The sequence below is a fragment of the Neolamprologus multifasciatus genome, chromosome 7 (genome assembly GCF_963576455.1).
Source record: "Neolamprologus multifasciatus chromosome 7, fNeoMul1.2, whole genome shotgun sequence".
NCBI classification, from domain to species: Eukaryota; Metazoa; Chordata; class Actinopteri; order Cichliformes; family Cichlidae; genus Neolamprologus; species Neolamprologus multifasciatus.
This window is the reverse complement of record NC_140445.1, coordinates 19662989-19677869: the sequence shown is the minus strand read 5'-3', so window position 1 is coordinate 19677869 and position 14881 is coordinate 19662989. Positions and strand designations below refer to the sequence as shown.

The 14881-nt window shown below is 40.4% G+C and overlaps 1 protein-coding gene across 2 annotated transcripts in view; it reads left to right on the top strand.

Annotated features, from left to right (window-relative positions):
* The first annotated feature begins 559 nt into the window (after nt 1-559).
* arhgap24 (Rho GTPase activating protein 24) overlaps nt 560-14881 on the top strand; it is an 81689-nt gene continuing 67367 nt past the window's right edge. Inside the window, exons 1-2 of one of the 2 annotated variants that reach the window (XM_085165366.1) lie at nt 560-1103; nt 10925-11140. In XM_085165366.1, the coding sequence (XP_085021492.1) occupies nt 10940-11140 (201 nt within the window). In that variant the 5' untranslated portion in view covers nt 560-1103; nt 10925-10939. Of the gene's footprint in view, nt 1104-1125; nt 1553-10924; nt 11141-14881 lie in introns of those variants that run through there. The other variant, XM_085165367.1, reaches the window with a different exon arrangement.

Genomic DNA, 14881 nt, shown 5'->3' with positions numbered 1-14881 from the left:
ACTTTATTTGTAAATTACAGAATGAAAAACGCCTCCTCACCAGAATTAGCTGATGCAGTACTATGAATTTAGGAAGAAAAAAAACCATCAACAACTTTTAGACCACCACCCAAAAAAGCAACACTTTCCAGGGGCTATGTATACAGCTGGGCTGGGACCAAAGTGAGGACAGAGTGACTGAATAAATGTTTGCTGAGCTGCCTGCACGCAGTCGTTTGTGCATGTCATGTTGAAGACCCCGTAAAACTCTGGGTGTGTATGCACGCTGGATTAGTCACAGATGGTGTGTGGAAAAAGATTTTTTCTGTTTATTCCGCATTATAAGCCTGCTGTGGGAAATTTCCTGACTGTTGAAATTTTAAGATGAGCAGCACAAGTTTCAAAACTGCTGGTTACTTTGCTCTGTATGCTGAAATAAAAGAGAAAGTCAACTGAGGCACTGCTCAGTCGGAGCTCTCCCTCTCTCTTTGAGACTTCCTCAAACATGATTTCTCTCTCTGTATCACACACACACACACACACACACACACACACACACACACACACACACACACACACACACTCCTCCCCTCCACCTCTCTGTACCAACACACACTGCTGTCTCCTCACACACCGAGCGTGAGCGCCTCAGCAGCCGGGATGACTGGAGGAGCTGGGACTGCAGATACTGCGGTGCTGAGAAAGACGGCGTGAGCGCGTTTGTGTGCGTGTGCACGTGCCTGGGCGGACTCCAGCTGTAATGGTGCCCCGTGTGTGTGTGTGTGTGTGTGTGTGACTGTGCTGACCGCAACAGTCATCCTGTCCAACAGCGGAGACTTTCTCAGCGTGCAGATGGTGTGAGCAGTCAGGGGAAAAGTTTCTAACAGCTCGACTGAGTCTCGGCTAACTCAATCCACACTGCACAGACACTCATACACTGTGCCAGTCCAGGAGGGCAGCAACAACAACAGCAGCAGCAGCTGAGCATGAGGACAACTTGAGCTTGTGTGTGAGCGGGATTTGTCTTGTGGTTGATTGATTGACCTGTCGCTGAAGAGGATACGGTGCCTGGGCATCACCACACATCCGAGCTGTGAGATTCAACAGGGCTGCTCGTTTGAAAGGTGAGTCCGTTCAGTAAATCTGTTGACTCTTTGTTATGATTATGAAAATGCTGTAAGCAAAACGGACACTTTGTTACTATTTATTTCTATTTCAGTCATAACAGGCATTCTTCACCTTAGTACAGTAAATATGGCATGTGGTTTTGCTTTGGCACATTTTTTTTAAAGCGGCATCGCTGGGTTAATGGCTCATTAAAGTGATTTATTGTGTGAAGTAGTTACACCTGCGGTGACTGCCATGTTGAGCAATGGAAACGTCAAATGCACGACTTCTGAGCTGCTGTGAATCTGTGCATTAACGCGCAAAACTGTCTTTAAGCTGTAGTCTTTTTCCATTAGCTCCGTTATTGTCTAAAAGCTACACATGTGTGGCTCACATATGAAATTAGGAGCATGTGTGGCAATTGTTGTTGGAAGGCCGGGACTTCAGCGTCTTTCGGGAACAATTAGTAAGTGGCAGGTTTTGTTATGCCGTACAGTTAATCTTTAAAATGGTAAGACTGTTGCTTATGATCTCAGTTCTGAGTACTTTTGACTGTAGCAGGTAGAAGTTTGTCTATCTGTGGATGGATTTGATTTATGGTAAAAACACATCATACATGTTTGCCTGATTTCAAAGATTGATGTGGTTTTACATTATTGAGTGTGCCAGGAGTACAGGGACAAAGGGGAGTAGGGCCTGCATTCCCACACACATTTTAAGCCCTTGTCCCACATTAGTTTTCATTTTTGTATAATTAACTTCTCATATGAAAATAACCAATTGTTATATTTCTTTTTATCCCAAATCCTATATTCTTTTCAAATATTCTGGACCAAGAACACCTTGGCATCTTGGCTGGTACGATTTGAAATACAAGATAGTCAGTACTGTTTGGAAACATTTTTGAACTGGTGTGTGTGTGGTAGAGAGAGAGAATGTCACTCATTCCAGCTTACTAAAATGGAAAAAGTAGTCAACAAAGAGAGGAACGTGGTGGAGAAAAGAAAGAGTTCAAGGGATCATGACAGAACATCGGTAAAACAGAAATGTGAATGGAAAAGAAATACATGAGAGCAAACCAGTAGAAGGAAGGATGATGACTCCCGTGTGCCAGGAATGTCTACAGCTCACAAGCTGTTCTGCTGGAAAGCTCAGGGATCAGGTTCCCCGTGTCAGCTGCTGTGCGGGACTGTTCCCAGGTCTAGCCATGTAATGTCTGTTTACTGAAGAGGGTGCGGGGACCAGAAGGACTGAACTGCAGCAAATCTGAAGTTCAGATTGGAAGTCTTATAGCTAAAGCTGTTTTTTTTGGTTGTTGTTGTTGTTGTTGTTTTGGAAAAAAAGATTAAAACAAGTAGACACGGCTAATCTTTATATTCAAACTGACAATTTGCTATTTTTGTTTTGTTGCCAGGCACAGCATCTTGTGTGACATTTATGGAGGTTATAATGCAGAGTCAGCATAAACTCCTTCCAGCAAACATCACTAGTGAAAATGACTGTGGTCACTGGGCGCTGTTTTCACTTTGCCCCTCTCACCTGGCAGCGTATAATCTTGCATGGCGTCCATCAGGAAAATATCCTCTTCATATACTGTAGAGACAGCCAAATTAACAGTATTGTCATTCAGTTGTCACAGTGTCAAAAACGTGTGAGATGAGTCAGGGGTCAATGTGAAGTCTTCACCTTCATCTCTCCACAGGGTTGCTGCTCTGTTCCCAGACATACTGTGACACATGGCATGGAGGGAAATGAGTGTGTGTGTGGGTGGGGGGTATGCTAATGAAATAAGTATCTCATACCAAAAAGCCAGCATAGTGGAGAACGAGGGGCACACGTGGTGTCTAAATTGTTGTGTAGACAAAACAGATGCTGACTCGTCACACTGATTCATAAAATAAAGCCAGTTTATTGGGAACTCCAAGAAATTCCTCTCCAAGAACTGACCCTTAGTGTTTGTGATATATTACACTGCTCGCCTCGCCTCCTTGCTTCTGGTCTCGCTTCCTTCCTTCCATCCATCCATTTTTCTGCATGACTCACAATGACTTGTGTGGGTAGTAAGCAATCATTGATGTTTCTTACCCTATAATGACAGATAGCTCCTCAGATCCTGAACTCCCTGTAACCCCGTCCCACGTTAAATCACGTTGACCTAAATTGTGTGAGTGTTGGATGGAGCAATGGATTATTATCTTTATTTTTTTCACATGTGTGCGAGTACTTCCATCTGTGACTGCTCTGAAGCCCTTCCTCTTTCACATCCTTTCCGGTGATTAGCACAGCAACAGCGCAGCAAGCAGCATGCCGTCCTCTCACCTCTGTGACTTTATAACAGAAGTCTAATAGAAACAGACTGCTCTCGAGGTAGCAGCTTTGGCAGCCGAGGGTTATATTTGTCTTTAACACATGCTGGTCACAGAGGCCCTCTGCGTTTCGAGAGAGGGGGTGAGGGTGGTTAGAGATATTTAAAGAGTCGATGGCACTGACTGGTAATGCAAGTTCATGTTTCATCTTGCATGTTTTGTGGTCTTTTGTGCTGTTAGCACAGTTAGTACATATGCATGTGAACAAAAAAATCTAAATGTAGCTTCATGACACACAGTATGTCAGTTCAGGGTGGAGTCACTCACCTGTCAATCATGGTGAAGACACAGAAAGGGAGATGAGCCATTGCTGCTTTATATTTTTGTTTTTGGACTACTGATTTACATGACCCAAGGAAAGTTGGCTCTGGTTTTACTGGCAAGCACCAGGTTCAAAGTGGGTTACAGCTGCTGAAAATGCAGAACTGAGGACTGATGACAGACCGATGGTAATGGCAGTGCTTGCTGCAATGTGCAATGACACCGATGAAGAATTTATCTCTTCTGTTTATTAGTGAATCATTAATACTTCAAGCTGAGGATTATTTACTTAGCTGAGACTGTCAGTGACCTTTTATATGAACAAATAAGTCACAACAGGTTTTGAAAAATGTGATTTTCTTAGAAACCTGAGGAGCTTATTATTTCTATTATTATTTGTCTTGTCATTTAATTCATAGAAAATGTATTTTTTTGTGAAATGTCTATAGGCAACAGTGAAAAACAGGACCTTTGATATGTTTGTACTAGTTTATCTTTTTCTTAATACTTTGTAGTATCAATGGCAGTGGGGGAAATCTTCATCAATAGTTCAGATCTATGCACATGTTCCAAAACCTTCCGGTGGACCGGATGGGAGTCTGTGCTGGGCCGCTTCTGGGCCCTGGGCATTATGCTTGAGACGCCTATTTTAAAAACTAAGCCCTGCACATGACGAGCACAAGTACAGAAGCAGGACGAGTTCTAGATGTAGGGTTAGCTGGGTTTGGATGCTTGACTACACAGGAACTGTCCCTTATGTGTCATGCAACAACAGAAAGCTTGACTGCAAAAGTACATGGTTGGTAATTTGCCTGATATCACTGCACAGATTTCAGTGTTAGTAGATGTACTAACTAGTAGTGCTTAAACATTAACATTTCATCCTCATGCTTTGTGGCAGCCGCACAGTGGGAAAGTCAGTAGTTCTAACTTTGTTGAATCCAATTACCTCTCAGCAGTGCTCTGGGCTGCTGTTGTGACCAGTCACTTCCTGTGGTGGCCCATGTGGCAGAATTTTCTGCCAAGACCAAAAAGTTCAACCATTTATGCAATTATCTCTATAGTTCCAATAAGCAGAGGGTGGAATATCCTTGTTTTCTACAGCCCAAATATATCTTTTGCTAACTCGTTTGTAGTCTTTATCTGCAAGAAAAGTAGAACTTTAATTTCCCAAAGGAAGAGCCACACAGTGCAGCAAGGCCTCAATCTTCCTTTCTTCCAAACTAGTTCAGTTCAAATAAAGACATGTCAAACAGCAGCTAAGGCTTTTTTGTGTGCTCTTAGCTTCAGTAGTTTCCCATATGGGGAACAAACAGTGTGTGTAAGCAGTGAAAACTAGCAACCTCCTGATGCTGTGAGACCAGTCCTGTGTAGACAGGAAGGTCTCTGGTGTCACATTTCAGAGACTTTACAGCCTTGGTCACCTTCCTTTCGACCTCTTCGATATCTTTATTTCATAGCGTATGGCTATACTGTTATCCATGATGTAGCCAACATATGGTACATATGACATCACTTAAAACTTGGCCAGCTAATGTGTAAAAGTTGCCATAACTTTATTTATGGCTGTATATGTTGAAGCCTTAGCGGCAAGCTAAACACAGAGCCCCTTTTTGTTTTTATCACATGGTTATGTACTATGAAACAATGCTTTGTTGTACCACTTGGTACCTTTCTGCCTGCTTCCGAAAACAGCTGTCATCACTTATGATACATCTGCTGCCTGTATTTTTATTATTTCATTGACAGATGTATATTTTTAAATCAACAAAGTCCATGAAGCTGATGCAACCTGGCTCAGTTTCCCATGGACAAAGACTGCCTATTAATACGTCCGTGCTCAATAAGGGACCAGCACTGATGGTGTTTTGAAAGACTTCTTCTCACTTCAACACAGAGAAATCAGTCTCTACTTTTTTTTCTGCTTGACTTGTGTGCTCTCAGTTCATTCATTTTTATCGGACTGCCTCAGAACCACAGATATGTTGCACCCTGCTAAGAAATTATAGTGCATGCTGCACAACCTTAGAAGGACAGCACGAAGATATCTAAAACTTAGCATTCTGAGTGTGCGGGTGTGTCTGTGTGTGTGTGTGCATGCGTGTGAAATATATACAAAGCTGTTGTTTACAGTGAAGGTCAGGGTGTTTTTTCTTCATCATGGGCGTGTTATGAGAAAATTCTAGCATCATGTTAAGTGCAAGGCACCTTGAATGTTCCCTGTTGGCTGAAACAGAAGTAATGTTAGCAGTGAAATACAATCTAGTAGGCATGACAGATGGTAGTTCGGATTAAAGCCTCACTGATATATTGTTTGACCATAATTAGCTGTTGAAACCGAAAGATTGAGATACATCTAGTAGATACTAGAATATATAGATAGAGAGATAGAGATATATCTCTCTATATATAGAGATATATCTTTATATAGAGATAGATCTAGATTACAACTACCTTCATTCTTCATGTCCTAGCTCCAACTAGGTGCTGCAGCTGTTCCAGGTTTGTCAGCTGCACATCCATGATGATCCACCACATCCCAAAGGTGCTCTGTTGGATTGAGATCTGGTGATTGTGGAGGTCATTTGACTACAGTGGACTTATTTTCATGTTCAAGAAACCTGTTTGTGATGTTTTGAGCTTTGTGGTGTGCTATCCTGCTTGAAGCAACCATCACTGTGGTCATAAAAGGGACCAATATAGTCAGCAACAATACCCAGCTAGACTGTGGCGGCTGGATATCGTCTCTTTTTCAGAACATTCTCTGTAAACCTTAAAGATGGTTGTGTGGGAAAATCCCAGTAGATCAGCAGTTTCAGAAATACTCCCAGCCCATCTCACAACAACAACCGTGCAGCATTCACAAAATTGCCTTTCTTTCCCATACTGATGAAAGTTTGAACTTCAGCTATTTTTGACCTTCAGTTTATTTGACCATATGTACATGCCTAAATCTTCGAATCTTAATAAAGCAACCAGTGAGTGCATGTTGCTTCTTTTTATTGTTTAGAATGATCTCAGCTCAGTCTGCAGCACCTGCATAAGAGCAGCATCACAGCCGAGCAGATGGTGGTACACAGTCAAGAACGTGTCTTTGCAGTGTTGCCAACTAGGTCAGAAATACACATTGCTGAAAAGCTCATAAACAATTGCTTTTTCTGGTTTTAAATGATAAATATTGCTTTGAAAATTAAATGCCAAATTCTGTATTATGCTTGATCTGATCACCTCACTTCAAAAAAAACAAGGGTTCATGTCAACTTCTAACTTAAACAACATTGATTACATTACTGTCTTCATTTGAAATGTACTGTACCTGTATGGTTGTATGTGAAAGAAAGCACCTTAAAGTTTAAAGCAGGCTGAATCTGAAAGCTTTCTTGTCTTTGTGTGTCACTAGTTCCCTCCCTTCCCTAACAGTGGGGTTATGCCGGGAGACCAAAAAGTCATTAATATTACTGTACCAGTGTGCCGCTGTTTATTTTGAGACTGTGGCTCAAGGGACTGATATGCTGCTGCACACATGCATCTGTACACACAGGTGTTTTACTGGGACACAGTATACAGCTCTTGGAGGTGGTTTTCAAAATGCTGAATCGATATAACAGTGATGTGCTCTGAAGAGACTTTGCTGGTGCTTCATAAATGTGCTTACAGCCACAACTATAAGCACGTACTGGGGAGGTGTCTTCCACAACGAATGGCTGGTTTGGAAAACGGGTCATTGAGCTTACCTTAGCACTTGTTTGGGTTGTTGTTGCTTGATGGCCACATAAACCATCCGCTGCTGTTATGATTTCTTATTTGTGATATGTATGCAAGCTTTATGCAAGAGGAAATGGTTATCTGCTTCATTGGGTTTCTATCAATTAAAACTCAGGAATGTGATGTGCATAAGTGATAAAGCATCATGCATTTCACTGCTTTTGAAAACTGCTAAATGAAGAAAAAAAAGTATTTAGCCCATTCAGCAAAATAACCACTGTCAGCATGTTAATATTTACTAATTAGTACTGAGCAGAAAGTATACCTGAGGGTGAAGAGCAGGTTATTTTTTTTGCATAGCTGTAACCTGATGATCATATACATATACTGTACATTGTTCATCAGTTTATTGCTGTTCTTTTCTATTGAGTCTACTAGACTTGTTTATGTCACCCACAAATATGAATGTGCTTTTAGTGAGACCATAACAATTAAAATGAGTAACTTTGCAAAGGTCACCATTCATCATGCAGTTCCTGCATGGGCCGATAAAAACACTAACTTTTCTTCTGCTTCTATTCCATTTGTCAGGTAATTTATAGATTTAGTAATGGCTATGCTTTTGTACGGCAATTTATTACCCCTGGACTGGGCCACAGTGTAATGTAAATCTAAATGGTATTTCTACTGTCAGCCAGATCCAAGATATTCACATTAAGAAAGGGCTGAGTTATTTACAGTTTCAATTCAAAGTTTTACCATTGGTTGGTCCCAGCAGTGCCGTTAGCTGTGCCCCATGCAGGAGGCATAAAAATGTGGGGCTATGGCTTCATACTCCTAATACAGCAGGTGACTCTATGAGCATATCAGTGAATCTGGAGTGACTTTTGATATTACTGGTTTTTCTGTTTATTTGTGCGCTTGCAGACTGGCCAACATAATGACGAATAAATGCATGCAGGGAAACAGAGATTATTCCCACCAATATTAGTGTTAGAGGAGCCCACACCATCATTTTTCTCTGAATGAACTGATCTCTTTGTTAACAGAAAAGCCCTACTCGTGCTTTCCATGTATTCATCTAGCATGAAAGTGGAACAAAGATGAACTTGAGATGGATAAAAGATAATAAGTAGGTTGTAGTCACCGCACTGCAATGGGAAAACAGCTATTTTCTTCAAGGAGTGCAAAGGCGCGAGTATGCTCGTGCATGAACGTGCACTGGTGACATTCTTACCTGGACCGAACCAGAGAGAGTTTTGAATTTGCCAGCAGCCTGGCTGCACTGCTGCCTGGAAAACTGCAGAGCTGCTTCTGGTCCACATCTGGCCCACATCTGGTCCATGTGGGATGGTTGGACATTCACCAAGCCAAGCACAACCAGAGCCACTGATAACATGGCAGTGCTTATAGCTGACAGCAGCAGTCTTAGCATATGTCAATGATGATGCAGGTGTGTATATTTATAGTAGTTATAGGGTACATTAATATGCAGACTGCACTGACTTGTATTACACAGGTGTACAAAAACAATATATTTTGATAAATAAAATTTGCTTCTGAGAACTTCAGGTGGGCTATTTATCTTTTTGTTTTCCAACTGATTTCAGACATGAAATCTGATTTAAGCTTGTACATAACATTTTTGAGATACACATCATTGATGTTTGACGTGAATGATGTGTATCTCAATATAATGTATCAACACTATGGCTAGAAGTTTCCAAAAACTATTTTAATGTGTTTATTCTGGACAAAAACAAGAGAAGACGATCTCAGGATCTCTCCAAAGCATATTTCTGTCAATTTAGCTCAAAATAAATCCACAAACATGTTTGAGGCACTTGCTTTTGCGCTTGCACTGCACACCCGTCTTCTTTGCAAGAACAAACAGTAGCGGGTCATCATCCTCTGTTTCAATTTTTCCTGGTGTCGGTTTTCCATTACTTTTATACCTTGGTGACATCACTCAGATTTGGTGGGAAAATGAAAAGATGAGAATGTAAAAAGTGCAATTTCAGTGACATTCTGGCACTCATTAGTTGATGTGCTTTCAGCATGTTATCCACAAGCTCAGCAAGATTCTCTGTTCTGATATTACAAGACAATTCTGTGCACAAATGTTTCCCATTGCTGCTGATTCAGATGGCTTTAGCATTAGTTCACAGATTTCAGGACCAACAAAAACACCTTCTTTCAGAAGGCTGCATTTTTTGGACAATAAACTTATTTCTTAAGCTTCTCAAGGCAGGCGTTGCAGATTTGCAACAGTTAAAAGCTAACAACCTGATTACCCCACATACATATTTTATGAGGGTTTTTTTTTTACTCAGAAGTACCACTGCAGGTATTCTTTTGTGCATTAGCAACAAAAGCTTAATTTGAGCCTGAGAGGGTTAAAGGCTAAAATGCATCACTGTTTCTGCCCAGTCATTCTAGCCGTCCAATTCTGGGAAAATCGTAACTTTAAAAAAATGGTATGAAAGAGATGAAAATGGTTTGTTAACACACAGGTGAAAGTATACCAGCAGCAAAATGGTTGTGACCAGTTTGATCTTTTAGGTACCACTAACTACATTATTTCATTCGCCTATCTTTTAACATATTGTAATCTTGTTGACTTGTTGTTGTCTAAATAAATCACAAAAATGAGAATTGTACACAAACTTTTGACTTTGTACAAAGTATTTTAATGGCCTAGCTGCATCTTAATAAAAAGTCTAAAGCCACGTCAGCAGCCCTGTAAGCCTTCAGTTTTTGAACACCAACAGCGACATGCTAATGCGGTTATTATGACAAGCCATTTACCATTTTTTTTTAAATCATCTTAGTTTAGCTTGCTACCAATGCTAGTCAATAAGCACTAAATGGCCGAAAGTATTCTCTATTTAAACCTACTTAAAGTGAAGTGCTTCACATTAAAAATAAGGTTCAATAACTCAAATTGTACAAATGGATCAAAATAAAATAAAAGCAAGCCTCCACATGTAGGTCTGTGGTCAGGTCAGTTCACTGTTATAGAGAGGCGTCTGGCTATGAAGACCTTTAAAAGTCATCAGCAAAATGGCAATGCATCTTGCCAATTGCAACTTCAAGAGATTGAGGCACTAAACGTAGGAGAGATAAAACTGTGACAAGATCAGGCCTAGCAGGCCAACATGTGGGTGACACACTGAATAAGATAAAAGATATTTGAGGTTTGGTCTGTGGACTTGTTATCTGGCTTATGAATTCCTCCCCCCACATTTCCACTTCTGCCTTTGTCTCCTTGCAACACTCAACTCTGTCAGAGTGCCTTAAGCTTCACATCCAGCAATGCAGAGGCCTGTACGATAAGCTTATAGGTTAATACAAATCACAAAAAAACCCGGACAAAATATATAAAAACTTCCATATCCTTCTAATGATGATTGACATCTTGCAAAAATACTGGTGCTGTTTGGTTTGTGTGGAACTTGCAGCTTCTGTGAGTTTAATCAATCTGGAACTCTTTTGCTTGTTTGCAGGTTGGAGTAGCTGTGATGGATGACCAGTGTGTGTCTCATGGCAGTCCTCATCGCAGCGGAGGTCATGTCAGTACTGAGGGTCAAAAGTCGAATGTCATCAGGTGTGGGTGGCTCCGGAAGCAAGGAGGTTTTGTCAAAACGTGGCACAGTCGCTGGTTTGTGCTGAAAGGGGATCAGCTCTACTATTACAAAGATGAGGAGGAGACTAAAGCTCTGGTAAGACTGTGAGTGTACTAGAAGATGAACTAACATAAAAATTGTGGCTTAACACCCACACATATGCAGATGATAGTTCTCACTGTATGATGATTTTTTTTGGATCAGACAGCTCTTTGGCTTATGACCAGACTGTATGTAAAAGATGGGTGTAGCATCTGTGAAGTTTGTTTTATGGGCTCTGAAACCTTAACCTATGCACCTATAGGGTCATACGTTATTAGCTACTGTAAGCATGGTTTGTTAGCAAAGTGCGTTCCTACAGTCATATGAAAAATGTGAGTTTTTCACAAGACTCTATGCAGTCCTGTGAAAAACTAAAAAGTAATACTTTTCTATATGACTATCAGTCTGCCACATCATTGTGGAGGAATTTTCACCCACTCTTATTTACTCTAATTTACAGCATCGCTTCAGTTCATTGAAGTTTGCAGACATTTGTTTATACACAGCACTCTTATGGTTCCAACACAGCATTTCAATCCGGTTGAGCTCTGGACTTTGATTGTGCCATTGCAGCACTTTAATTCTTTTATTTTTCAGACATTCTATTGCAGACTTGATGCTGTGCTTGCATGTGCTTGATCCAGTTTTAGCAAAGCTTTAGCTATCAGACAGATGACCTCACATGTAACTCCGTGACTGCAAGGTACCCAGGTCCTGTGGCTGCATGCCCAAATCATCACCAATCTACCACCACACTTGATAGTTAGTTGAGGTGTTTGTGCTAATATGCTGTTTGGTTTTCACTAAACGTGGCACTGAGTTATATGACCAGACATCTTTGGTTTGTTCCGTCCACAGAGGTTGTTGCAGAGGTTTTGTGATTTGTTCAGATCCAACTTTGCAAACATAAGCTATACTCCCATGTTCTTTTTACAGAAGAAAAAGCTTTCTCTTAGCAGCACTTCCAAACAAGGCCTACTTGGTCAGTTTTCTTCTAATTGTACTATATACTATATATACTATAGTCTGAGATGTAGCTATTGGGTTTTATACAGTTTCTCTCAGCTTTGCAAGGGTTTGACCTTGGAGTGAATGTTCAGGGACAATCCACATCCAAGATTGGCAGCTGTCTTGTATGTTTTCCACTTGTGATGAATCTTTGTCACTGAAGAATGATGGACTTTAAATTATTTGGAAATGGTCGTATTATCCTTCCCAGATTGATGGGCGGCAACAGTTGTTTCTCTAAGATTACTGCTGATGCCTTTTCTCCTTGCCACACCTTAAAGCTCCAGACCAGCAAACTGTCAAACATTGTTTTATAGCAGTGGTTACATTTCATGATCAAAAGATCAAATGCATTTGATTAGCAGCACCTGGCTGTTACTTACCTTCTTGACACCAATAGAAGCAGTTTTGTTTTTTGTTTAACAGGACTGCATGAAGTCCTGTGAAAAAGGAAGCGTGTGGGTGTTTCACACAGATGGATACATGCTGATAGTTCCTAAGTAAGATACAAATACAATAAAAGCATTTACTCAAAGCAGCTTGCAACTGCGACTAATGATAATTCTAAGCCTCAGTGAAATTGAAGCCAACCCTCTAGAGCCGTCACAAGTGGTGATATTACTTTTCTTACTCAATCTAATGGGCCAGCCTCAATATAAAATGATGGCTGGCATACAGTGTGTCGCTATCAAGTCAGCCATTCAACAGTGGGAAATGTGTTGGAGATGTTTTGCTCACTTTAACATTACGATCAGATATGAATCTAAATATATACTCTAAGCCCTGCTGTGGTGAAGTGTCTGTTTGTGCTTTCTGTATTTGCTGTATTTACTCTCAGCACCACCATATTTCTTGTAGACACATGCTACAGTATAGCCAGGTGAGATGACAACATCGAGCTATGGTTCAAATGAGGTTGTTTTGACTCTCAAACCAAACTGTTTTCAGTTTGTCTTTATGGAAACACACACACACACACACACACACACACACACACACACACACACACACACACACACACACAAATGGGTATCCTGAAATGAGAAGAGACAATGAGTAACACGAGTTTTATGGCTATCTCTAACATTACTGTAACAAGGAACTCCCTCTCACTTAGCATGTGCAGACTGGAAAAAGAAGCTGCCAAAATACAGTGAAAGAGAGCGGACATTGATTCCACAAGTTTAGTTCAGTAAGACACTTAATTTCTTGAATTTGATGAAAGAGTCAATAGCCTTTTCTTGGCTGTCAAATATAATGACGCTGGATAGCAACTTGTTATTAAATACTAGTTCATAAATACTCTAAGAGTGTGTTTTATGAGTAGCTTGTCACGTCATATTCCTATCATGCCTTTAATCTTTATATCAGTTAGCAGATGTTTCGTGTTTTGTTTTTTTCCTCTTTGCAGTTATTTTACACCAGAGCTTACTCCTAGTTGGCAAATACACAAAAGACCACATCCTTTTGTAATATTTATTCCTACCAAACAATATCTCCTTTTTTTTCCTGTGGAAACTTGATCACTTGTGCACAATTGAAATCTTTATTCTGCTCATCTACCCACACTTCTTTGCCTGGCCAATTTCCCAGGAAACTGAGCCTCAGCCAAACCCAAGAAACAGCAGCAGCAGAAGTCTCTAAAGGTTAAAGCTCCAGACCTGAAGGTGGGCCACAGGCCAGATACAGGGGGAGGAGAGATTTTCTTTCTTTTTTTTCTGGGAAGGCCAGGTTTTGAAGCTGTGTCAAAAAAAGGAGAGAAAACAGTTTTCCTGAAACAACTTGATAATTATATTTATCATCATCTTCTCAGAGAAGTTATGTGTAATGTCCCTAAAACTCCATCTACCTGTGGAATACTCTTCTTTGGTTTAGCAACTTTCCATTCTTGCCCTACTTCTAAAGCTGTAATAAATTTCAGCTACTTTTTTTTTTTTTTTTTTGCAGAGAATGGGAAATTTCTAGTGAAACTAGGTCAGGTACAGAGGAGTGTGCTCAAAGTCCTCAAATCTCCATGACCTCCAAAGCAGAGAAGCATGTAAGAGCACAAACAGAACACTCCAAAAAGACAGCGTACCGAACAGAATACAAGATAACCAGTGTAGCGTTTCCAACATTCCAAAAAGGAGGAATACCAGCGGGACAGAGAGGAGACAGAAAACTGTCAGAAACAGGTTTGGTTTTGGGGGTTTTGCCTCAAACGCTGATGTTTAAGATCAGGGCAAAGACACAAACACACAAGGTGCACTAAGATCCTCCACTTTACTTAGACTATATGTGGTGGAGTAATATCTACCCACGCTAACCTATTAGCCACATCCAACAGAGACGCAACTGATTAATTCTCTCACATGCTGTGATCTCTCCATTTGTTACCCATCACATTAGCCTAATTGCTGCTACCTCAGCGGACACATGAACATGTGTTACTTTCTGTTGGCTAACAATTTGTTGAACGATTAGACAGGAAAAAATTACACATTTAACTAGTTTCTGGCACAAACTGAATCTACATTTTTTTGGGGAAAAAAAGCATTCATTATGCTATTCACATATAAATATAAAGTCTCACAATAAATGAATTTAAAGTATGCACAATTTTTATTTTATTTTTTTAAAAAGGCAGGGGGACAAGTTTGGAAAATAGCATTTAGACACAATGAACTGCTTTTATCTTTACTTACAGTGGCACAACGCGCTAGCACTGCACTCTTAAGCAGTAAATATTAGTTGCTAATATTATGAAGAATTATGGGGAGGTTTTAACACAGAGACTTACCAGAAAAG